The sequence below is a fragment of the Haliaeetus leucocephalus genome, unplaced genomic scaffold (genome assembly GCF_000737465.1).
Source record: "Haliaeetus leucocephalus isolate CR32 unplaced genomic scaffold, Haliaeetus_leucocephalus-4.0 Scaffold187, whole genome shotgun sequence".
Lineage (NCBI taxonomy): Eukaryota > Metazoa > Chordata > Aves > Accipitriformes > Accipitridae > Haliaeetus > Haliaeetus leucocephalus.
Genome location: NW_010972623.1, coordinates 503,142 through 530,467, shown reverse-complemented (window position 1 = coordinate 530,467; position 27,326 = coordinate 503,142). Strand labels below are relative to the sequence as shown.

At 39.5% G+C, this 27,326-nt stretch overlaps 1 protein-coding gene across 1 annotated transcript in view; it reads right to left on the bottom strand.

The window, feature by feature from the left end:
• The window catches only part of SLC44A1 (solute carrier family 44 (choline transporter), member 1), a 65,278-nt gene that overhangs the window by 22,793 nt on the left and 15,159 nt on the right, over positions 1–27,326 (bottom strand). Inside the window, exons 2-5 of the mRNA XM_010565211.1 lie at positions 23,240–23,329; positions 20,605–20,747; positions 11,764–11,900; positions 315–408 (exon numbers count right to left, since the gene is read on the bottom strand). Of these exons, the coding sequence (XP_010563513.1) occupies positions 315–408; positions 11,764–11,900; positions 20,605–20,747; positions 23,240–23,329 (464 nt within the window). The remainder of the gene's footprint in view (positions 1–314; positions 409–11,763; positions 11,901–20,604; positions 20,748–23,239; positions 23,330–27,326) is intronic.

Sequence of the window (27,326 nt, the reverse complement as noted above, 5' to 3'; positions counted from 1 at the left end):
CTGCACTGCTGACAGGCAGCTGGCTATAGGGTGAAAGGCAGTAAAACAGCTGATACTCAGCACAGTGTCAGTTACATGAGATAGAAGAGAACTTGAAGGTACCTGCTCTATACTCTCAGTAACACATGCATGATAGTCTGGGTTTTTCTTTAAGAGCTGCTCTCATAATCTTTTAAAAACATGTGGCAATAATACACAAAAACATCCACCTGTAAAACAGAATAAATCTGTGCTGCATATTTTCCGAAGAACTGTCACAAGCAAACCAAATCTCTGCTCCCTCCACCCCCAATCAGACAAGATGTTAGTATTACCTCTCTGGAACAGGATATTTAGGACATAACTTGGCGGCCCTTGGGTCTGTAGTGTACTCCGATGGCTGTAGTTCATAGCTACACAGAGTGGATCCTGTTGAGGGAAAAAAAAAAAAAAGATTGATGGGGAAAAAAATAAAAATCAAATATTCCCATTCTTTGCAAACAGTATTAAAACTGAGGTAGGTCCTGATTCTGCAGCTCCTCATGTTATTACCACAAAGTTATGCTACAGTTCCTCCTGTAATGGAACAGTGGATCAAGCCCAATACAGGCTTCAGTGTAACAGAATGACACTCTCCATCTACTTTTGGGTCTTCCAACATTTGTGTGTTCAGGTGGAAAAGGCTAATTCACAATGCAGTGTAAAAGACGACACACAAAGCACTTGGAAGTCCTCCCCTGCTACTCCACCAAGCTTTTTCTTGATCATTTTTAGTGCATGAATATTGTATAAGACAACATTCATTATGGAAAGAAAACATTCAAGTGTTTTTTCATTTTGCTGTTTGTTTTTTTTCAAAATACAACCATTTTTTCAATATTCAACAATACAGTCTATAAGCTCCAGGGAGACAAACAAAGGAACCAAACTGCTGAAGTTAGAAACTTGGCTCAAAACCAACACAAGCTCTCCATTAGATGTCCAAAACTTTTAACGAAGCTGAACTCTCTCCATAAACAAATTGCTACAGCACAATAAAGATCAAGTTGCCTACAAGAAAATTCAAACATAATTTAAGGATTCCTTAGTACCTGACACTTGCCTAATGGAAGTACATTACTGAGACAGATCTCTTTCCATTTGTCTATAATCAAGATATTGAACATCTGAGCCAATGCTTCTAGGAATATAGCAACTGCCAAATCAGACTGGAGCAGCGGTCTCTCAGAAACTGGACAAAGAGGTAAGAAAGCCTCCAGCGGTACAAGCTGCCTATCCAAAGATGAGTTTCTACCCAAGATTGCTTACTCCCCAGTGCAAGGGCTCTGGATACATAGCCTTTAGTGTCCTTGTTTCCTACATAATAAACTCAGGACATCTTGATCATCCCTATAAATATTCAATTCTTTCGATTATGAAAATCTCCTCTCCAGAAATACTCTGTAGCAGAGAGTTGTACAAACTGGATCTGGATAATACATACACACTTTTACCCAAATTAAAACAAGACTTTTCACCAACAGCCTCATCTTGGCTTGTGTGACACCAAACAGAAGTATTATTTGTAGAAACTGTAGAATATCATTTGCAGAAATCTTGTTTACCATTACCACATTGCTACCTCTATGAAGAGACATCATCTGTTTACAGACTGAAACAGAAGACAGCAGCTGAGCAGGCTATCCCATGCAGTATCTGGAACACTACCTAAATACCACTTCTACGAATTAGTTTTTGGGGGGCAGGTCCAAAACACCAAATACACTACTGAAGAAAGTTAGATTTCCCACAAAGAGAAGGTTTCAGGTAAAACATCTGAACTCTATTTTCAATTCTACTCTTTATATGAATCCTTAGGACTCTACTTGCTTATGTGGAAAATATGGTGTCAGATAAACAGACATCAGATAAAACTACCTTCATTATATTGTAGCTGTAAACATAGTATCTAAAAAGTAATTATTATTCTTTTTGGACAAAAGGCTCTATACTGCTGCAAAATTTTTTATTCTGTTCTTGTAGATATGAAAACATCTGGATCAAGTGCATTTACAAACAATTCTAGAATTTGATGGAGGGGAAGCAGTTGAGAGAGTCACATGTTTATCTTAAAAACAGAAGGAAAAAAGAAGATTGCAGATATTTACATTTATTTTGCATTGCTTTGAATATAGGCCAAAAGCTAAGCTATAAAGATGGTCGACAGCTGGCTGAATATGAGCCAGCAGTGTGCCCAGGTGGCCAAGAAGGCCAATAGCATCCTGGTTTCTATCAGAAATTGTGTGGCCAGCAGGAGCAGGGAAGTGATCGTCCCCCTGTACTCAGCACTGACGAGGCTGCACCTCAAATACTGTGTTCAGTTTGGGGCCCCTCACTACAAGAAAGACAGTGAGATGCTGAAGCACGTCTGAAGAAAGGCAACAAAGCTGGTGAAGGGTCTAGAGCACAAGTCTTATGAGGAGCAGCTGAAGGAACTGCGGTTGTTTAGCCTGGAGAAAAAGGAGGTTCAGGGGAGACCTTATCGACCTCTACAACTAACTGAAAGGAGGTTGTAGCGAGGCTGGTGTCAGTTTCCTTTCCCAAGTAACAAGCAATAGGACAAGAGTAAACGGCTTCAAGTTGTGCCAGGGGAGGTTTAGATTGGATATTAGGGAAAATTTCTTCACCAAAAGGGTTGTCAAGCACTGGAACAGGCTACCCAGGGCAGTGGTTGAGTCACCATCCCTGGAGGTATTTAAAAGGCATGTAGATGTGGTGCTTAGGGACATGGTTTAGTGGTGGACTTGGCAGTTTTTACTGTTGGACTTGATGATATTAAGGGTCCTTTCCAACCTAAATGAATCCATGATCCTGTTCTATGATTTTATGACACGAACAAGAAGTTCCACAGGAAGAAGGGGGGGTGTGTATGTGGACAATTGTATACAGATTCGTGATACAGAATGTGCACTGCCAGCTTGGTCATTCTGCCATTCAACACTACCAGTGTTGAACTACAGTTAAATATCTTATGCAGAGGCCCCCACACCTAAATAGGCGTAAGGGATACAGCTGATCTGTGGATAACCATGCCTCCTTGTGACTTCTAGCAGTTCAGGAAGAAGAGAAAAAGGGTAGGATTTGCTACGGCCAGGGAAGGAGGTTCAAAGTTCCTTGCACAAATCTGTATCTGAAAACCTTCTGCTTGGATCACAGATGTAAGCCAAGCAAAACCAAATGCCAGATTCTGATCTGCATACAGGTCACAAGTCATTCAAGTAGGCCTTGTAGACTAGGGTAACCCAACAAACCCCTGGCTGTGGAGGAAACTGGACACACCTTGCCAGGTCCCTCTGGAACCCAACGTTGTGTTCCCTCTTGTCATGCAATGGAGCAGTGGATGACTCTGGCTGCCACTGTCAACTCTTGCCTGGGAACTGCTCTTGGGGCTCCTTTGGAACTCTTCCCTTCAGCTGTTTACCTCACATAGTATGCTTCTTTAGAACCCCAGCCAAGCACAGAAATATTTTCATGGAGCTTGTCAGACAAGGGACATTAACCACCCTGCATCTAAAGAAACTACCAGTCCAATAGCTGAAATAATCCCCATGATATTTATTTGTCCTTTTGTCCTACATAATTAGGCAGAATAAATTTTTACTATTCCCACAAGTATTTATTTCTTTATATTTTGAAAACCTTCCAACTTCTCTAATACTGTGTAGGAGAGTTTTACAACCCCAACATGTGCTTGAATAATGTATCACTTTACATCAAATTTAAACTGATTTCTCAACAAAACATCCTGTACATCAATAAATAAAAGTTTTAATTTTGTAAGGTGAGAGTGGGAAGAATGGACTGCTTTGCCAAACCTTCCACCCCATAGTAGTTACCCTGTGTTAGCAGAGACTGTCTTAGCACAGCCAGTCTTACTATTGCTGTTTGAGTTTGCAAGGCCTGCAATAGTTTACAGAATTGAATCATCTACCTTGCTGAGATAATTATTTTACCAAAGACACTATTATTATTCCTAAATTATTGTAACTCGTAAATGTTTCAACAACATTATGGGTAGAATACAGAGAACAAACTAAGAAATTATTAAAGTAATACATCCTTTGCTTCCTACAGCAATGCACATATTTCTTCTGGAGAAATCATTAGGCAAACAACATCAAACTGTCCTACAGGGATTGGATTTGAGATTCCAACATGTTGTAACCTCAAAGAAAAATACTTCTAAACTATGCAGAGCAACAGATGCCAGGCTGCTGATGAGCACACAGAGTTTACTGGTCCCACAGTGCTATAATTTGGTGCTTTCACCTACAAAGTGGTATCCTGGAGACACAGCACAGCTTCTGTTCCATGGTTTCTTTCCATGAATAGAGTTGCTCCAGCCATTGGAATATTTTGGTACTATGGAGCAAAGAATCTCAAAAGACAAACTTCCTTTCAACCTTTATCTAGCCATAGGAGTGACAGCCACCATTTCCTTTACAAGCCTTCTTTCTGTTTTGGCTAGGCTTGGATTAGTAAGGAGCTGAACAGCCATTATCGCTGGCATTTCTAAAACCAGCCACATTTAGCACAAATTATGTAAGGATGCTGTAGAAAGCCAGGACAAAGACAGGGGACCAAACTCTTACTTCAAAGATTCTTTCCAAGTGAGAAGGCAAATTATTAAGGGTCTTGTGTGCTTAGAGGACACAGCACACAGAACAATACATAACCCCCTGCCTTCCACAGCAGTACAGTAAATAGGAAGTTCCATACTAACCCAAGGTGGTTAGATAAAACTACTTTTAGAGACCACAGCTTCAGTACAGCTTTCCTTCCTGCATTTGCTGTGTTGTAAAAAACCACACAAAACCCCTGCTACATCATCATCACTATCAATATCAAAGTTTACAGCTTCAGAAATGGTAAGACTTCCTAAGTCATCCACTCAGAGGACCAGCCCACAGAGGAAACCAGTGACTGCCTGAATGATAGTGGTGGAAAGCACGCCAGGGTGGATCCCATTCTGAGCTGCTCAGCAGTGCCTATCCATCTATCAACACTGTTAGCAGGAACTAAAACAAGGACTTTCATATCTTAAAACATGGAATCATATTCAGAGTCAAGGATTTAAGCAGAAAAATATGGAACTATGAAGAGATACCTGGGATAGCTTCAGTACCAGAAACAGAACAGTCACCTTAAGGGCTTAGGAGTATGTTCTACTTATGTTAGGCGTGGCTCCAAGCAGCTCCACATACCCCTTTTCACAGGCACGTGGCAAAGCACAGCCTGAGAGACTAGAAACCAGTTGTGATAAGGTAATTTATATGGTCTTCCATGTATGGTCTCACTGTTCTGAGTCTGACTGACAATATGCATCTATTGCGCACATACGTGACCGAAATGACTTCTAAAACACCCTATGATGAAGCAGAGATTATTGTTAAAAAACTCAACATCTTATTCCATTTTAAGCATTCTCTCTCCTTCCCAAGCAACATCCTATGAGTCCATCAGTAACATAAGTCCTCTAACACAGGAATCAAACTCCAGGTAACCACAGATACAGAAATGTGCAGAAATGTTAGCAGGAGTGAGACTGTTATTGTACTTTGTTGTGTTGAAAGTACAACTGTGGGTTCTCGGTGTTTTATGAGTAAGTGTCACCAATTAAAACATAGCTAACATTGTGAATATATGACTCACAGATGATTATGCTTGACCAACCCACGCAATACAAGCTAGAGGTATTAACAACTGGATATTGACAGAGGTGGAGTTCACTGGTATTCAGGAAGGACAAGGCTCACAGACTCTCACAAGAATGAAATTCTTAACACTTTTCTACTTTTCTCACTCCAGAGCTTGCCTCAAATCTATCTGTCAAACTCTATCAGCTCTAAACTGTTAATGTGAACCACATTACCAGTCCAAAGCTTCACGCAATAAGACAACTTGGTATACTACCAATAACTGCATAATATCTTAGCATATTATGGACTAGCAACATGGCATAGAAAAGTGGAAGCTTAAGACACTGGCTTATGTATCTGTAGGGAACTCTGCTGTAAATTCCACAGCCAAAACCCACAGAACAGGTAAGATGCCAAGCACTACTTCCAGTAGTAAATTACTATCCATTGCTGACTTCTGCCAGTAACAGAGAACAATGCTGCATGACCTCAGAAAAAGCGTGCCTATGGGGAGTAGTAACAAGACCATCTCTTCACGAACTCCTGCCAAGTGGAAAAAAGTTCAGGCCATCATGAAAGGAAATACACTAATGCTGACCAGACTTTCTTCATCCTTTGTCTGTTAGGTCTGACAACTGTAATTATACCTGGTCTACAACTATTAGGAAGTAATTAGAACACAAGCACTAAGAATACATACAATTTAGGCTTGTATAAATTTCCTATTTGCCTACCGGTTTTTAGAACAACAAAAACATTCCAGAAGCAGACCAAGTTCACATTTGATGCTTCATTTAGGAATGAAGTAGCATTCAACTGTGCAGAGATTAGCGTCAGAGCTGGAAACGAGTAAGAAAACAAGAACTCCACTTCTTAGCCATTGATTTGTGTGCGGCCTGAACCAGCAGTTAATGTGGAAGCATCAGAGGACTGCACAAACATACCTAAACATTGTAGCTATGCCTTTTACAAATGGTGCAGGAATAGAGGCAGAAGGCCGACCAAGAATACAGCTGAACCTTAACACCTAAACCTAATTTCTGGGCCCTAGTAGAGCCTAGAAAAATAGTGATGCCTTGAGATGAGCAACAAGGCATAGGAAACACCACTCTGCAGTCAAGATTTCTCAGATTAATGACAGATTTGTTCTCAGTGAAGAAAGCAAGCTTCATTCTCTAGATATATCCACTGGTGACTTCCAGAAGCATGGTGTGTGTTTTAAAGGAAGGAAAGTAATGATTGTATATATCTAAACTTCTAGTTGTTGCAGAGAGACATACCATAAAAGAGTGAGCATCAGAGGGCAGGAGAAATTGCAGCTTGCTTTTATAAATAAATGTGGGACTGAAGTAAAAGTAAGTATTCTCCAGTGCCTGCAAGAATGTTCCAAGAAAAATCCAACACAAAACCTCACTACTAAGATCTTTAGACGTCTCCAGAATTGAAAACTACAAAAAGAACTACTGAGACAGTGAGGCACAGTTGCCGTTACAACTAACTGTACATAAAAAAACCAAACCCAAGTCAGAATTCATATACATGTATTTTGAGTTGTAATTAAAAAGCCCAGACTATCCCTTCTTTATCCCCCATTCTTATGAACAGTACAAAAAGTTGAAAACAAGTATTAATTTACCCATTCCTCCACTCATATTTCTTCCAGTGCTAAATAAAATCAGCTGTTCTGAAATCAAATTAAAAATCCATCTAGTCCCATAGCAGATGTTTCCTGTACTGCATCTTTAGTTCTCCCCCAATTATAGCTCAAGGATATCCTTGAGTGCTAACCACCTATTAAATATCCAAACACTATTATTCTAACAGTTTATCTTTTGGTATCTACAATATCTTCATGGCAATAAGTTTTGTAAATTAACGATAACTTGTGTGTAAAAAATCTGGCTCTTTGATGCCTAGTAATTTCATTTTTGATCTCTAGTTTCATATTACTCAGGTCATGAGATCAAGGAATAATACTTTTAACCTATGTTTTAACCTCTAAGCTATTTCTGCTTTTAATGATCTTACTTTTCCTGATAGTATTCTCTTTTCCAGGCAGAAGAATCTGAGATGACTGCCAACACGTTGTAAAATAGAAATTTCATTTTAGTTTCCTAAATCTGCATCCAGTCATTTACACAACAGATAGGAATATTAGTTCCCACAATGACCAGCCAATATAGTTATCACTGAATTAAACATGACAGAAATTATGGCCATCTGTTTAGTGTTTCTTTTTAATAATGACATTTCCATTATTCATTTGGCACAATCATATATGAATTATAGCTTCAAGGATATTTCAAAATGCTTTGGCAAGTCCTTGAAAACAGCACTGTAGTATTTCATGGACATTATGTTTTGAAGCATCAATCAGCTTTCTGGAAAAAAAAGCTTTCAGTCACATTACTCAAAATACATCGGTTTTTAAGTGTCAAGACCAACAGCAACATTGAATCTCAAGTACTCCCTGCCTGAGGTGTTCTGCTGGGTGAGAAAATCCTGGTGAGCCCAGAAGCAGTCAGTTCACAATATACTGCATTCTCAGTTGTCTTCAGTCCATAGCTCTATAAACTCAAGTATCATCATGGCTGTGTGAGAACAGCATGAGAACATGTCCTCAGCCAACACTGCAGCTTTCTCCATGACCTACAGGAGTTGCTCCAGAACATTCCTGTATTTTACAACTTGCATCTTGGCACAGGCTGAAGATCTGAGTGGTCAACTGCCCAGCTTTTTCCTTCCCTTTTTACTCCTCTTGTGAAAGGTCCCAACTGGTTCCCAGTGTTCTGGGTGTCAATTATTCTGAACAGATTAAAGGCGCATGCTTTCTTGTCTTCCTAAAATCAGACAGGCTTTGCAAGGGATGTTCTTCTCTCCTTAGATGGGAAGGTACTGAAAATGCAGGACCAGACTGTGGGAGATCAAGTGGGGTAAGGGTTGGGAGTGAAGTTACTGTCCTGAAGTGGTGCAGCGTTATTCATCAAGTCAGCTCCTTTTCCCAAATTACAGCAGAATAGCAAGTGCATCCCTACTGACTCAGGAAGCCAAAAGGCTGCTTTGTCATGAAATTATCTTCATGCCTCAAGCAAGCATTTTCCATGCCCTAAATGCGTATTTATAATCTTGCTTATAGAAAAATACAAGCTGTACCGTACAATAGGAGCTCTGCCGTAACGGCTCTAAAACTTAGGGGTTAGCAGTTCTGCCATGTTGTGTACAGGCAATCAAGTGCCTGTCCCACTTTGGGAAAGATACCATAAATTCTAAGCTAGCTGGAAGATCATACCTGTTATTTATAAAATCATTAATCAATAGAAGGATGTTGTAGTATGTTTTACTATGTTACATCTTTTGATAAAGATGTTTAGATAAAAACTCCTCTATATGAACTTACCAAACCACCTCTTGACATGAGGATTTCTTTGGGATGGAAGGGTTCTTAAACAGTAATTTATGAAAGAATTCCAAGGTGCATGGACAAGTAAGGTGATTTCAGGGATGGCATGTGAGACAGGTGAAAATGGCTAACTCTTCAAATGCACATGCAGCAACATACATAGAGCCTATCTCCAGCACAAGTGCTATTTTCAGGTTGCAGGAGGAGTTAAAGCTTTCAGAAAGGCTCAGCCGAGCAAAATTAAGAGTTTACTGCATTCTCGACCCATATATTTAAAACATTAAGGTGGTTTTCTTGTTGAGTGTTAGAAGTTGCAAGCCTGGGAAAATTCAGCAGTGGTTATCACAAGAAACCAAACACGTATGTCTTGCCCTCCTTCTTCAGAACTTGACAGCTGAACTCTAAATTCTAACTAGGTATCATCACAAACATAGAAATTGCAATTAAGCTCTGTGCAGTCATGTTCAAAGTCCTCAGGTTTCCTTATTATCCTTCTTACAGTGGAGTCTATGGTCACTTGGAACAGACTGCCAAACATAATCCTAGTATTAATTAATTTAAACCCACTATCATAGTTACAAAGTGGCTCTCAGAAAAATGGTTCTGTTTACTGAGTACTATAGTTTGGGTACTAATTCACTGTTCTTGCATGGTGATTGAACTTTTCCTATAATATGCAACATTTAAGGTGATCAATACTTAAGCTGTTCATTTGCTGCAAACCATCACTTACTGGAACCTGCACAGGTTGGTGAACATTTAAGCAGAAACATAACCATGAGGATGACAATATTTCTCTGAACTGTGTGATCCCAGTCTTGCACAGGGTTCATCTACAAAAGGAAAGCTCAGTTTAGTTTAATACCTGTTTTTGATAAGCCCAATATCATATAATGAAAATTAGGAATTGAACTCATTGATGATTCTGTTCTGCTGTAGCACCAGGTTTCATGCTTTTGACCAAGTTTCTGTAAACTGGAACAACTGGCTGTGATATTAATTAAAAAAAAATCTTTTATCTTTAGGTTTTAAAATCTAAAACACTAAGGGAGATACAGTTAGAATGGAGAATCATGAGGACAAGGCATAGCATGTTTTAGGAAGAGTGGGTTTTGGTTTACTTTAAAAGATGGTTATACTGAACATATTTCAGGCACAATTAATAAGAGACTTGACTTACAAACATAGAAACAGTATTTGTGGTAAAAAAAGGCACGGCTGCATTTCATTATTTCAAGAGGTACTCCACTACTAATGACCTTGACTTCACATCAACAAATAACTGGTCTGCATTAGTTAAGAAAAACACAGCATGGTCAGATAAGGGGTAAAGAGTAAAACTGTAAATATATATTGGCTAATTTCACTGTGGGCTTGTATTTGACAACAGTGCACAGATCACATGAGGAAGTTCCTGTTCTCAGACCACCTGCTGCACTGTGCTGGCACAGCCATCTATGCAGCTCCACGCATGCCGTAATGTCACATGATAGTTCAGCTCCCTGATTCAGGCTGTCAGACACCCAAGAGTGTGGGCACAACGCAGTGTGAGACCCAAGGGCACTTAACAGTGTCCTAGGGGCACTTCAGCTTGCTCTGCTTTCAAACAAGAAGTACTCACATAACCTGTACCAGAAGAGAAATCAAAATTGCATTTCCTTCTATGAAAAAACATCAGTTTCACTGCTTTGAACTTGGTCGCCCAGACTGACTCATCATTAGCCAAATATCTCACAAAATCTTACTGCAGCATTTTAAAAGATGAAGTAGGAAAGTTTAGGACAAAACGCTCCCACTTGAATAGCTGAAATCCCCTGAAATTTCCTCAAATTAAGTTTTTATCTTTACTTTCGTTTGGAAGGTCCAAAAGTTGGTTACCTCTCATGTGTTTTATTCCATACAGTGTTAAAATATGAACTGAGCTAGTAATATCAGTATTATTACTACAGAGAAAAAGTACTGCTCTTAGGGGAGATGGGGTACAATTTGTTAATACAGTTAGTTTCCTTCACACTTCTTTAAAAAAGTGTAAGAAAAAAAAAAAACAGGAACTCCACTGTAGCACCGAAGGAAAGCAGGAATATTTTCACATCCACAGCCATATTCTGTGCAGCAAGTGCCATCTAATAGCAGCATTGCTTTCACTAATCCCATACACATGAGGATATTTCAAAGCATTACTGTTGAGCAGCAGTGTCAGAACATTTCCACAGGAGTTGAGAACATACCCTATAGTCAGACATTCCCTCAAATTCTTGTTACACTTTGTAGTCCTGTTTTAACAATGAGCTTTCAAAACTGTCCAAGACATGACAGAACAGAAGCAGATTAATACTGTAAGATTTAGTAAAGTTTTAGCTTAATATAAATATCACATTATTTCTATTGGTATTTCTTAATACGTATTTAATTTTTAGTTCGCTAATGCCCAAGTCTTTTTTTAATCCTATGAAAATACCTGCTACATGAACAAAACCAGACATGGGTGTGGTGAGGCACTGACACAGGTTGCCCAGCAAGGTTGTGGATGCCCCATCCCTGGAAGTGTTCAAGGCCAGGCTGGATGGGGCTCTGAGCAACCTGGTCTAGTGGAAAGTGTCCCTGCCCACAACAGGGGGGTTGGAACTAGATGACCTTTAACGTCCCTTCCAACCCAAACCATACCATGATTCTATGATGTGATTCATAACATAGTTTTTTGCATACCATTAGTTTCTGCAAATTTCTGAATATCAGCCAGAGTTTTTAGTTCTTTCCTTGGGCAAGCTGATACACACAAAGCAAGTGACTTGATCCTCTGGTGTACTAGATCAATGTTGCATGGATCCAGGAAGAACACATACCTAGGGAAGAAAAAAAAATAAATTACTTCTATTTTAATTAACAATTACACTGAACAAAATCAATTTCATTTCAAACTAAAGGATTCAGCTAAGACTAACCTTCAGTCTACCCAGAAACACAGGAAATTTGCTATTACCATAATTGTGAGTCAAAAGAATATGCACCACAAATACATAGATATTTATATACTACTGGATCACACAGAAAGGATGTTTAACCATACCAGATTCAAGTCCATTCAAATGGTGCTCTTCATAAAAACAGCAGCACTTCTACCATGCCTCTTCACAGATATGAGTCTAAACATTCACAAAGCTTCATTCCAACCTTAAACTTGACTTCAAGATTTCCAACTTTTTCAAAAAAGACCCAACAAACCCCATAAGGTTATACTTATGCTGCAAAAAGGACAACGTCCATAGCTACTTTAATGAATACGCATAATACCAGCAATTAAGATCAGCTTTTTGGTTTAGATTGATTTTCCACACCACTGGTCCATATGACTGAGCAGATTACTTTAGTATTTATATAAAAATAAAAATTGTTCAGATATTTCAAGTAGAACTATCCAATGTTCAAGTGCAGTATTTTAAAGAGATTCTATTTGCTAACTTTCCATGATGAGTCACTGTCATTTAAAAACCCAATGCATGAAGAATGTCTTATAGCTTCCTGGCTAACATCCTCTCCTGGCTATACACATTTCACCACAAACATTAACCCTACAGTATTGTCCATTCATGGTATAATACAGATGCAGAATGTTTTTCTATTTTGAAGTTGAACAAGTCTTTCAAATTCCTACAATTCTAGTGATATACTATGCATTGAAACACTCTCTTCATATTATCTAACATCACCATAGGAAAACACCAAACTGCCATATAAAATGCCATTTCTGTTTTTGCAGTCCTCATGATGGGAATTCACTCTGTAATTAATAAAAAACCTTCCTGCTCCTAGAAAGCACTTAGGTCCTGCCTGAACACTTTCAGTCTATATGCCAATTGCTGTCTAACTTTCCCCCACAGAATGACTGTTCTATTATCCAGTCTCAGTATACAAGAATTATTAGTACTTAATACAGTGTTACTTCCTGACAGTCCATCAAAACCCATGTTATCAATATCAACTGTAATATGGTAACAGACTACTTGCATTCTTAAAACATTCTCTTTCCTTGTCCATACATCCTTCCTTGTTTCATATCCATAGAGATGAAAATTACCCAGTACTATTTCTGTTTTTTTCTTAATACATACTACACATCTCAGGACTCCATAGATCATGAAAGTCTAACAAGCAAGTGCAAACAGGAAAACTTCCATCCCACAGACACAGCCAAAGTAACCGCATGTGAGCAATAAGCCACTAATTCCACAGCTTTCCTTTATTTCAAAGAAAATACTCTTGAGTTGATACCAAGATATACAATACTTGTATTAGCTGGACACTCCTGTTACAACTTCCTCTTCATGAAGGCAAGTTCCTGCAGTTGCTATTCCATACCGTAAGGCTACATGTAAGCACAGTGTCTGCTCCTTTGAGGGTATCTGGTCAAAGAAGCTACAAACAAGAACCTACTAAGTCAAACCTGACTGACACTGCTAAGGGAGGTTGTGATGGGAACAAATCTGGTCAGTTGCACTAATTGGTAAGGATATGGGGAGTGTGAAAATTCTCATCTTTCAGTAAGATTATCTAGCTAAGCACCTTACCAAATTGTGATGATAAGGAAAAGCAGGGAGACACTTGACATAAAACTTGACCAAGGAAAACAATAACCAGAAACAAACTCAGTCAATCACAGTAATTGATGGGCTATCAAGAAACTGCAGGCAGGGACTTTTCAACTGGTAAGGATGCAAACCTGAAGGTGCAGGAGGGGTCAGTGGGACTGTGCCAAGCTGCTAAGGGAATGTGCAAGAGACAGGACTCGGGCAGAAACAAGAGGGAGGGGCAGATGGAAAGAGATGGAAAAGGGGACAGTTCCATGTAGGCTGATGTCAGTCAGCAGTACATTGGTCTGATTGAGCCCAGCAGCTGATCACTGCAGTCCGTCCTATCCTTTTACTAAATCCTTTCTTAACTCTCTCCCTGCGTAATTCCAGTCTCTATCCCACGTGCACAGATGCTGCAAATGCTACAAGGACTAAGTGCTACTGGGGGGACTGGCATGATGGATTTGGTGCCAGCACTGGAGTCGGACCAGTGGTGTGGGTGCACCAGATCTGTGGTGTCAGCTCCCAAAGTGAGTGGGGTCTTAGTGCCAGCAACTGGGTCAGGGAGGGGTCTTGGCCACCAGCCACTGGGCTGGTGTCCTGGTTTCAGCTGGGATAGAGTTAATTGTCTTCCCAGTAGCTGGTACGGTGCTGTTTTGGGTTCAGTACAAGAAGAATGTTGGTAACACACTGATGTTTTCAGTTGTTGCTAAGTAGTGTTTATAGTAAGTCAAGGATTCTTCAGCTTCTCATGCCCAGCCCGCAAGAAGGCTGGAGGGGCACAAGAGGTTGGGAGGAGACACAGCCAGGACAGCTGACCCCAACTGGCCAAAGGGGTATTCCATACCATGGGACATCATGCCCAGTATATAAACTGGGGGGAGAGGGGCTGGGAGGATCACCATTCAGGGACTAACTGGGCATTGGTTGGCGAGTGGTGAGCAAGTGCATTGTGCATCACTTCTATATTCCAATCCTTTTATTATTATCGTTTTATTATTGCTATTATTATCATCATTAGTTTCTTCCTTTCTGTTTTATTAAACTGTTCTTATCTCAAGTCACAAGTTTTACTTTTTTTTCTGATTCTCTCCCCCATCCCACTGGGTGGGGGGGAAGTGAGTGAGCAGCTGCATGGTGCTTAACTGCCGGCTGGGGTTAAACCACAACAGGTAGGAACAATGTGTGTCCCGAAAAAAACAGCTACAGAGGTGAAGGGCTCAGTGTAGGTGACTGGAGCAGGACTATGAGTCACAGCCTGTGTGGTTCTCTCTGTTGACAGGGGCTGAGCATCTGTACCTTCCCCAAAGCGGGTGTGCGCATGTGTAACTCAGCAGCAAACTCCAAGCTGTACCAGCTGGTGAGTAGGAGGCTCTGGGTCCACGCAGAGTTGTCAGGTGGGTGGAGGGTCTGTGCTGGTATTTGGGGGGAACCTGTGAGTATGGGGTGCCTGTGGGATGAGGGTGTGAGTGTTTGCTAGTGAGCACCAAGCTGGACCAGCTGCCAAGTAGAGGGGACCCACAGGGCAGGTAAGGGGGCCTGGGATCAGGGTGCCGGGTGGGCAGAGGGGCTGTGCTCGTTCTTGTGGGATTCGTAACTGTGCATGTGCTTGTGAACGTAGAGAGTGTCATGTGTGTGGCTGCACTAACAACCTTCTGTCTCTGCCAGCCCATGAGGAGGAGGGGATGTGGCTGGCTGTGCTTGTGTTTATGCAAGTCCCACATTATGGGCACTGTTGAAGGCAGCACATTGTCAGTGCCAGTCCATGTAACCAGCCACGTCAGTGTCGCATGTGTGTCTGTCCATCCACAGCCCTCAGCCCAGACAGACACCCTGGGTCCCAGGACCGATCAGGCTGGGCTCCAGTGGCTGGATAGGAGACTCCTCCAAAAGTCTCTTAACACATATTACGTAAGGAAACCAAGCTAGAATCCAGCCCACTTCTGCAATGATTCAAACTCAAAGGCCAAGCTATAATTTTAATGGCCAGAAGAAATTAGAATATTTTGTAAAATAAACACTACAATTTTAACTCAAGCCTGGAAATTTAGACGTACAATTCAACTAGAGTGCCATATGCAGTTTTGACAGAAGTGTGCTGTGTTGGCATACCCTTAAATGGACACATGTAAATCAAACACTGCATTGCATGGTTCAGAGACAGTTCTGACAGCAATAAGGCAGCTGGCAAAGCAAACTCCAAGCTATCAAACCTGTGGCTTCAATCCATGGTCTAGGAAGACCGAAGGAAGATTTTTTTTTTTTAATTTATTTTATTTTTAGCAACTAAAACAAGAATCAAAATGCTAGGCACCAGCATTACAGAGGAAAAGGTATTTTGGTTTTTGTTTTTAAAGCTTACTTATGGGAAGTGAGTGATTTTAGTACAGAAAATTCCATACTGTGTCCACAGAACGGGTTTTGTTTCTCACTAGAACAACATACTTACATGCTTTGTGCTGGAATTTCAGTTATTTAGAATCAACAGTAGACTAATTTGTTGATAAGAAAGTAACTTAGATCAACAATACAAAGACTGAAGTAAACCAAGTATTCATATTGTTAGAGATGCTTCAAGACTGCACATGAAAATTTGTTTGCTACAGGGAATTCAGTATATCAGATTCACAACCTAGGAACCATCTTTATGAAGTATCAGCCTTGCAGAGAAGGACTTGGGGGTACTGGGGGATGAAAAACTGGACATGAGCTGGCAATGTGTGCTTGCAGCCCAGAAAGGCAACCATATCCAGGGCTGCATGAAAAGAAGCATGGCCAGCAGGGCAAGGGAGGTGATTCTCCCCCTCTACTCTGCTCTCGTGGGACCCTACCTGGCATACTGCATCCAGCTCTGGGGTCCTCAGTAGAAGAAAGGCATGGACCTGTTAACGGGGGCCCAGAGGAGGCCCATGAAAATGAGGAGAGGGCGAGAAAACCTCTCCTATGAAGAAAGGCTGGGAGAGTTGGGGTTGTTCAGTCTGGAGAAGAGAAGGCTCTGGGGAGACCTTATTGTGGCCTTTCAGTACTTAAATGGGGCTTACAAAAAAGATGCAGAGAGGCTTTTTACGAGGGCCTGTAGTGATAAGACAAGGGGTAACAGTTTTAAACTAGAAGAGTGTAGATTTAGATTAGATATAAGAAGAAATTCTTCACCATGAGGGTGGTGAGACACTGGACCAGGCTGCACAGAGAAGTTATGGATGCCCCATCCCTGGAAGTGTTCATGATTGGGTTGGACAGGGCTTTGAGCAACCTGATCTAGTTGAAGATGTCCCTGCTCATGGCAGGGGTGTTGGACTACATGATCTTTATATGTCCCTTCGAACCCAAACCATTCTGTGGTTCTGTGATTCTTTGATCTTAACAATCCACTTTTCTGAAAATCGAAGTCTGTTAAAAGAACCTCTGAAATACAGCATGATGAACAAGTTACTTGAGTAACAACAACTGCATGTAATTTTTAGTATGTCTACCTCCTGTCACCATAATAAAAATCAGAAATTTTAAGCTCGTCTTTAATTTTAAGCTAATTCCTATACATAAAGGAAAATAAGGAAAGAGTTTATTTAACTTTTCAAAAGCCATGATGTCTGAAAATAAGGTCAAGTTGTTAATCATGAGGCATGTAATCCAAAATGAACTTCATTACAACTTTTCAAAACACACCGTAACATTTTTTTTACAGTTCTATAGGTTAACCTTCCTTATGCTCTACTATGATTTTGAGTTTATATTGCAATGTGTTTCTTTTTTCACTTCTGAAAGAAAAATCTAGATTTCTAGGCAAGTAATTAGAAATATAATTTCAAACTGACCAGAGTTAAAAAAAAAAAATACCCCCCAACCCCCTCAAATCAACAATTTTGGCTTCTGACTAGTAGCTTACTAGACAAGTGCCTACTACCTACTTATGCCCATGAGAAATACAGCAGTCTCCTCTTCCCTTGCAAAACCAGGGAGACAAAGCAACATCATTTTGTACCCTACACCTTGATTCTGGAAGCATTGTGGCAAATCCTATGAACAAGCCAATCTTACCTTCAAGTAATTTGTACACTCTTACATCTGCCAGTGTCATTGATTTTCTGTGAGCTCTTAAGGCATCTCTTTATAGGCAAATGAGCACTTTACAGAACAACCTTTGCTGTGATCTACAAGCATCTTATCACAATAATGGACAAGTGAATTAAGGGATCACACCCACTCTAAACAAATTTTGGGTAGGGCATATACATTTTCACTCAAACCAAATTCTCTGTATGCATGCTGCAAACTGTCCCTGGGCTTTCCCACTACCTAACCCCAAGCATTCTCCTGAGTCAAAGGCATTTATTAAGGTGGAATGCCATCCTAACTCTTCCTTACAGTGTCACATGCACATATTCTTATACTTGAGTGATCAGCACAAACTGGATTCTGTCCAAGCAGCAAAATCAGACTGAACTAGCATTTCAGGGACATATATTTGGTTGCCATAGTCATCATTTATTTGCAGATAAAAGGTCTTTTTTTAACCCTCTTACAACTGCCAGAACTTGAAAAGCAAAAAGCTTATTTGGAGCAGATAGGTTTAATGAGAATTCACTGCCAGGGCTAGACTATAATCCCGTGTCTGACTCTAGAGCACAGGCTATTAAAGCTGTACTGTGTTTTCTTTGTAAAAATAAAGAGGTGCCTGATTCACTTTGTTCATGAGACCAGGCTGTAAAATCCTCTTTCCCAACATTTCACCTCACTGGTTTCAGCATATCTGATGCACACAGATCAAATCCTATCCCCGTGAGGACTCTGCTTTTCATCCTTACCACCCAGATTTCCATATCCACACAGACCACATCCATTTCACTTCCTCATTACAGTGCCTATGGGTTGCTGTCATTTGCAAGGAAGAAAACGTTATTTTTACAGATGATTTAGCTTTTCTGCCTTGGACTGGGAAATGAAGACAGAATTACCCTGCAAGCAGAATGAAATGAGAATAACTTTGTGTTTCCAGAACCACATTTGTAGAGCTTAAAGCCTTTACCTTCTCGACACAAACTGAAATGTACAGGCAGGAAGAAGAGTTTATTTTTACAGTCTGTCTGAAAAGTACTCCTATAAAATAGCACAAAATACTCCCATGAACTGCACCTCAGACACTGCAGGAACTCCATCTGCTAGAAACAGATGCAAAGCAGATAGTTTCTTCTGAAAAATTGCCAAGCAAATTTAAAAAGCTATAGCTTTTAAAAGTAGTGTGAGAGTGGGAAGGATCACTCGCTTATATAAGAACTGGCCTCTTCCAAAGCTGGGTACCCTGGACTGTACCAGGCACTTCACTGTGAACAGTTATAATCATCTGCCTTGGTAGAAGGTTTTCTCTCACTCTCACCCAAGTAGGGATCATGATATCCCATATGAGTGTATCCATTCATTTGCTTAGGTCATGCCTCAAACCCTGATACCTTTACTAGGAAAACATAATCCTTGTGAACCTTATTAAGCCTTTGATAAGCAATGGGTTCTGTCTACTAACTGTGTTAAAAATAGTCTCTAATTTTATTTGCTGTCTTTCAATCTTGCCTTTACAAGAGGCAATCACTTAGTGGTAGACACTTCTCCTCATGATGGCCTGACTTCTGTCACATGTAGGAGACTATTACACTATTTATTGTTACATTTCAATAAAGTGTCTGAGTTTCTCTGCCTTCACACAACTCAGGCACCATTTCTTTCTAAATGTAAGTTTAAAATTATAATTTTAAATTTGTATTTTCTCTCGCAACACAAGAATGAAAATTTTGTACTGAATACACCTGATCTTAGAAAGCGTTAAAATATTTATATTAAAAAGTAGGAAAATAATGCTGCATAAGTTTTAAGCCCATCAACCCTCCTGGAAGCTGTGATTAGATTAAGAAATTATTCTTTTGACAGAAGAAATCTGTTAAAAGTTTCAGGCTATTTTATTTAACTCAAATTCTTCTGGCAACACACCAATTACCTAGCCACATTAAATCTTAAATCAGATCTTTAGGAATCGTTGGTATAGCAACTCAAAATAAGCAGATCTTAGGAAAGCATCCCTCCAAAGTAATTCATGCAAATTACGGATTTTCAGTTAGTCTGAAAGTAAGGTGTGAAGTAAAAGGCTATGATACTCAGATATTAAAGGCTTTTTTAGTTCTTTGAATTATCAACAGTGAAAGGAACATCTTTTTTGTCCACTAATACCACTGTTCTAAGGTTAGACTAAATAGTTCACTTTCTAAAGTCACCCCAGTTGTACAGATGCACTCTGACCACTGACTGGCAGACAGACCTCAACAGATGTTCACAGGTTTTCAACCCATCAGTCCAGAATTCTTGTACTCAGCTCCAGTATTACTACTGCAGTATGGGCAATAGATACAAAATATCTGTGCTGGTTCTGACCTGTAAGTATGTGTTTTAACACCACACTGCTTAGTAAGAGCTGTGTGCTGCTTAAATTTTTGTGCATTTTCTCCACAAGCCACTTATATATACTCTGCTTACAGTTTAAATTTTAAAGTCTCCTTTTAATGTGTTGGATATATCCCATCTCTCTCTAAACTCAGTGGCAGAAACTGAGCGTACAACATCAAAAGTGAACCATTTCTACATAGATAGCAAAGGCCTGCTTCCAAATCTGAGAATACTTGTCATACCTACAACTCTAACAAATAAAATTCTTCAGTGGCCCGATACAATCTCCTACATGAAGTGGATGCTAAGAAAACGAAACTCCTCAATGTCTTAACTGTACTCATATTGCACATCTGTCAACATATACTCTCCAAGTACCGTTGCTGGTTGTTACAAAACATTGCTGTTCTCTAGGTGAGAAGAGTAGAGAAAGACAAGTAGGAATGAGTTAGCATGTCCTTTTTCCCATTTTATTGAAAACCACTCTCAAAGGAAGAAAGGTTTTGCCTTTCCTGATTTACAGAATGAAGCAATTGAATCATATACTCACTTCTTGTGTGTAAGGTCCAGACCACTGTTGACTATTCCCTCCACCTTGACATTTTTCTGTCCACAAATATTTCCATAACTGTCATATCCTGAAAGCAGTCTTGCAGCTGCTCCTGTAGCTATTGAAAAGCCACAGATAAAACCCTGGAGGAGAAAAAAACCCCCACAGTTTAGTAATACTCTGTTTGACAGCTGGGAAAAGTCAGTTTAATTAATTTGTTTCTAAGCGGAGGTTCTTTAAAAATTCTTTCAGACTGAAAAAGGAAAGACAAGGACCATCCACAGAGAACTGTTGTGCAATTATAAAATTGAATGCAAGCCAGAAGAGGATTCAGACATCTAACACTGCATATTATCCAAGCATAGTTAACAATCTTGTAGGTGTTTTTTTGAGAGTCACATTGTCAGCAAGTGGTGCATGAAGCAGAAGGGAGGCCAAGGGCAGGCAGTGAAGGAGAGCTACAAGCAGAGCTTGAGCTGTCAAGGGTTAGTATGCATCTTAGATTATTCCAGACAGTCCAGATTTGCTTGCTTCAAGATTTTTTTTTTCCTTCAAATTATGTACTTTCAAAGATGAGTTAAAATGAAGAAGCCTATCTGACAAGATCCTTTTAAAGAAATCCTCTAAAGCAAGTGACCAGGTAAAGGCCACTATGGTTCAAGACGCTGTGTTCAAATGCAGGAAAGACAGACACAGAGCAAGAGAATGCAAAACGGCTCAAACAGACTAATGTGGAAAATACCCACTGCCAGGCAGGTCTTGCTGTGAACTTTCAGTGATATTTCACTAGCAAAACCAAGATCAAGGCGGTGATTATGCGAATAGGAGACTGGCCCAAAAGAATCATTAGCTCTCTAGCAATACCACCGAGAGGGAGAAGTGAACCATCGGCTTACTCCGCTACCATCAATGAACTGTTTTTACAGATGAGGCAAGCTAAGATTTGAGAACGGAAAGCAGAGTAAACAGCTGAGACAAATGTGTGAAGCAACAGATGGCAGCGACAGGATCAGATGAGATGATGACAACAGGTAATGAAGTCAGCATGGAACAGTTAAAATGTGGGTGGTTTTAAAGGTCTGAAGATACAGGAGAGTGACCTTCTCTGATGGACAGGCTATCACTACAGAGAAATTCCAGACAGCAATCTGATCATTATCTTTCTCTTGCCAATGCACTAATGGACTTACAGACTTAATACTCAAAGTAAAAACAAGGGCAAAGTGAGCAAGAGGCTATCACAAGTAAGAATTAAACCTGATTTCCAGCACTCACTTACAATTCTTCAGATCCCTTACTATTCTGTAAACAACATACTAGCATGCATTTTACATACAATAGTACTCAGGTTCTTGGCTGGTTCAAGAATTTTTTTTTCCTGCATACAGGGAAAGGGAAATCATGCAAATCCTCCACCATCTAAGCTAATTTACAACAGTGTGGGGATGCCTTCCTGTGCCATCATGGTACCTGACCCTTCAAGTGAAATCTCCTAAAACAGTAACTAAAAGGGTATTTGACCCAATAGGATAACTGCTCTGTATATGATATTGCTTAGACAGGAAAATCTGGGACACTCACCCACAGCAGACTAATTTATAATTGGGGGAACAGGTAAGTATAGACTCAGTAACCAGGGAACATCAACAAAGGCAGAAAAAAAGCACCACAAAAAAAGAGCTGTTTGTTTCAGGAAGTACTATGCTTTTTATGATTTTAAGATATTCACATTACAGTGAGAATATAATTCACATGATTTAAACAAAACATTTTAATTTTTGCATTTGAAGTGCAGCCAATGACAAACACTTTGGGGAAAAAAAAGAAATTTTTCAATGGAATAATTCCAAAGACCAGAGACCAAGGGACAGTAAAAAAAAAAAGCTGACAGCACAGAAATCCCGAACTCCTAAGGGCTACTGCATGCAATACAGCAGTACAAGACAGTGACAGACATTCTCTGATTATGAAGAACAGCATACATGGGTCCAGGAAACAAAACAAGATGTAAAGAAGCATATTTCTAGTTTTCACTAATCTGCAGCTCTTGGAGGTTTGTTGTTTTAATATAAAGTGCACAGTGTTGTGACGCTGTCTTGAGAAAGGTGATCATTTGATCACGCAGGACAAAGCTGGGATAACTTGGAAAGAAAGATCTTGCCATTAGTAATATGGTTGTTAATAGTAGGTGCTTCTACTAAGCATCCAAGAAAAAAAAACAAAACAGTCAACCGTTTGATATTCAGAATCTTTGTTTCTCAGGAAAAAGTTTACTGTGATTCACATGACCATTCACCAGACTCAAAGCTATGACTTCTGGGAAATCCACAGTCCCATAAGGAACATGAGACAAGTGATACCTCAGCATGCTGAAAATCACTTGCAGGTGAAACTGGAGTTTCAGGGCAAGAGGAGCTGGAGCAATAACTGGCACAAACAATAAATTATGGATCCCTACCAAAGGCTTTTGATACGTACATACTACCCATTTCTGTTCTACAGCTGATGGTGCCCACGCCAGTATACCCCGACCTTACCCTGTGACTAAGTTACTGAAGGGCTTTAAAACTTCTTTCTAATGAATGCAAACTCTTCAACTACGTAACAGTCACAAAATCCTTTGAGTTTTACTCACCATTCCTATGCAGAAGAGGATGAATAAGAGCAGCCATGGTACATCTGTGCAGCTGTGGTCCTCCAGAGGCTTCCACTCTCGCTTGGAGCTCTTGTGTGAGGAGAGAGAGATGAGGTTAACAAAACTGTTTTAATTGTCTTCTGCTCATAACAGAAAAAGTCAGAAAATGATTCTCCAGGGCATTAACATACAGCAGGAGTTATATTTAATATAGCTGAAGCAGCTTGGTCAAAAAAACCGCTAAGGCTCATGAAAGACACTTCAAAAGAAGTGCCTCCACTGGAAGCTAGATGGACAAAGAATTATTTATCCAGATAATTTATCCAGGAATTTACAGGTATTTATCCACAAAACAGGTTTTTTTCACTTATTTTTTTATTAACAGAAAAGAGAAGCTAATGGCATGGAATCAACAATATCTGCTATTGCAGTCTTCCACAACTACCTTCCAGTAATCTGCTTTCCAAGAAGGCTAAAAGGTTAAATTTTTCAAAAGCTCCTAAGTTTTAAAACACTACTGGCAGGTTTAACAAGTACAGTGCACGTAGAAAGGAGGTAATAAGTCGCTGTTAAAGAATAGTTCTCTACCTGCCAAGAGGCAGCTGAGCTTAACATTTCAGCAAAGAAATCCCTAGTCAGTACTGCCCAGGTGCCAGAAAGGAAAGTCGTGTACTTAAAGGTTGAAATACTCAATGATGTAGGCTCTCTTGCAAAGTATAAAGAGGCAGTTGTAAACAATTCAAAGAGTTTGCTGCTCACAACGCAAAATTTCTAAAGTGTGTATACACTGCTAAGATAATTCAAGTCTGTTAAAACAGTCATTTTGCCATCTAGGCAATATGTTTTTAAGAAAAGAATGATTATAAGAAAAGAATGAGCACTGGCTGTAGCACAAAGCTAACCACTGTATCAGAATTTATTGTAACGAAAATATTGATTATAGCTACTTTTAAAAATACACAGTTACACAGACAAGCTTTTTCAGTTACTTCCCACATACTAACTGTTCACACATGTCCACTAACACCCAAAAAATGCAGTGTTTCCATACTTGTGGAAGAAAAGGAGATTGATATAGGAAGAATACAGAATAGCCCTCTTGAGAGACAGAGCAAAAGGGGTAACCTATTCAAATTTTGATTTCATTTTTCCTCTAAGACTCTGACGCATCTTCAAGATTTTGTTGACGAGGTAGCAAATGTCAGTGCTGAATTAAAACAGAATGGTTGGATGAAATGTCAACAGCTTTTATCTCCACTATGTATTTTTGCAGATTTTTATCAAAAAAGCTATAGCACATAACTCATGTGGTATTAGCAAAGTGGTTTTTTGGTATTCATGACTTTGGTTTTTGCTAATTCACAAGTACAAAGCAAGCTTTTCAAATACTACCATTAGAAAACTACAAACTGGGTACAATATAAATGATAGTCTCTGTGCACCATGCTTCAAAAAGCACAGTTGTCTAAGTAGCCTGGCTTTGCATTAGGGAAATCAATGCTACTTTTGCAATCTTGTGTTAATAAAGTTCCACTTGCAGATGTTATATTTGTATTTTTAATTCAAACTGTGCAGATTCACTGAGTTCCAAACAGTCAAACTTCTTTTTATTTTACTCAATCAGTAGTGAAAGGTGCTAAAAGGTCACATTATGCACTCTACAACACTCATTCAACAAAACTGTCTTCTGATCCTGGTGGTTCACACTTAAAACTAACACACTATTCAAACTTAACATTTACAACAAGATTGTGACATTTATATTGCTATAATTAGCATAATCATAATTGCATAAAATATGTAAAGCTTCATGCTTCCTATTCCTAAATCCACACCAAGAACTCTGGATTCTTTAGAGAATTACTTTTATTTACAAACAGCAGAGATAAATTTCAGCTATAGCTGCACCTTAAAAGTAAACTGCCCTTGACAAAAGAGGGAGAAGTAAGATGTACCACATAGTGTGGTTTGTTTGCTTTGTTGTTGTTTTTTTTTTTTTTAATCCTCTCTGTACCATCTGCAAACAAAATCTTTTAATAGGATTTTTAAAAGCCACTAAACATCCTCTAGAATAGCTCTGGCAGAGATTTAGGTTGTCTGACTAGTCAGAGTTACCATAAGTAATCCATTTTATTTACTAAGTGGACTGCAATCTATATGTCAAAAAGAAACTGGAAATGCCATTGCATACCACACAGTTAGAAGGCTACACTGAGGAATTCATTCTGTGTCCATAGTCTTTACTCTGCTCCAAAATAGAATTAAAAAAAAAAAAAAAAAAAAAAAGGAAAAAAAAGGTTTTTTTAAAAAAAGTACCCTTGGAGGCAACTGAAAAGGCACTAGATACTTAGCAACCTTCAATTTCACCACATAGCATACTAACATGGTATGAAATTACGCATCTTTAGAACACCACCTTTTTCCAGTAGCCTGCCCAATCTTTCTTCTCTCCAGACCTTGCTACAACCCAAACCAGCTGCCATTATGTATCTGCAGTTTTCTTCTCAGTTGCTTCCTTGTATTCTGGATTCCCACTGAAACGACTTCCATAGCTTCACAGCCCTTCATCCTCATCTTTGATGTTGGTGTCTGTCTTTGTAGTGACTGCTCCCTTTCCACTCTACATCCTTAGATGTTTACTCAGACCATGATATTCATGCTTGGGCAACACAAATTGCTAGTCTATGGTCAACATAAGGTCTAACAAATGTTGTTTGTTCTGCAGTCTGGAAACTATGCTTTGTCTCAGTCATAACTGAAATACCATAAAATTTTAGCAGACATGCTTTGCCTGCAATCCTAAATCAGCACTTCTACTGATTTCAGCCTTTCCTCCAGACAAAGAGCCTTCAGCATCTGCTGATGCAAGAAAGCTAGATAACCTGGAGGAAAAAGAACGTTTTTGGAAATTATTTGATCCATTTTAAGTTTTCTCTTAAAGCAGAGCTTTCACAATTTATGCTATGCTCTCTACTGATATTCTTGCCATTAACAAAGCACAGGACTACCTGTGCACTGTTATGACAGCACAGAGAATCAAGAGTAGTATCAGTCAAGAGTGGAAAGTGGGCAAAAAACCCTATCTCTCCAAGACAAACTTGCGGGTTGGGAACAATTTTCCTGCCTCTAACAACTCTTCTGTGCTGATTTTAAGAGTTATTTGCTCAAGAACCCAAATAAGTGTGTTCAGAAGTTTATGTCTGTCCATTTTGCAGAAGATTTAGCAAATTCAATGCTTCTCCAAGCCGAATCAGAACTGTTGGGTGCAGCACAATTTTACAATTACATCTTAATTCCACACCTAGAAAGTTGGATGTCTAAAGTTAGGCTTTCTCTTGCAGAAGATAAGTGTGAAGAATGCCAGCACATTAGCTGTTGGCTTTTCTAGTTGAATTCAGAGCTACATGGTCTGGAGACAGCAAGTACTTGTATGCAAACGCAAAACATAAAGGGGCTATTTTCTTGGTATTCATTGCATCCAATCACTTCAAAACAAACACAGAACTGCCCCCTCCAGATTTCTTTCTCCCTGCCACTTCCAAAATATACCTTTGCAGCACCAAATAGCAGGCCTGAATTTGCATCTCTTCTGCATACTGTAACATACTTCTTTACAGGTATCAACATAGCACAAAACCAATGGTTACCACTTCCACTGTTAACTGTAATAGCTATACTGGATGCTACCATACAAGCACTCACCGGCCCCAACCAGAGTGCAACACACACACATAAGAGCAGAAAAAGTGTAAAAATACGGCATGTCAGCAGGAGACTACAGATGCAAGGAGTTAGAGAATTTTTTTAAAACATAAAACATCTCATGCAATGTACAATTTGGGAGTAATGTGATTGAAGCAAGAAGCCAAGTAAAGAACATCTGCAGTATTATATATATGGATAATCAAGCTGTGGGTAAGTAGCAAAGACGTGAATAAGATCAGGATAAAGATGGAATTTGCCATCAACAGAGGATGTTGCAACATCATGAGAAAGGCAGCAGAAAGAAATCCTAAAATCTCATGGTGATCAGATCATATGTTTCAGGAGGAAGAAATTGAAGCTACTACTGAGACAGATGGGCTGA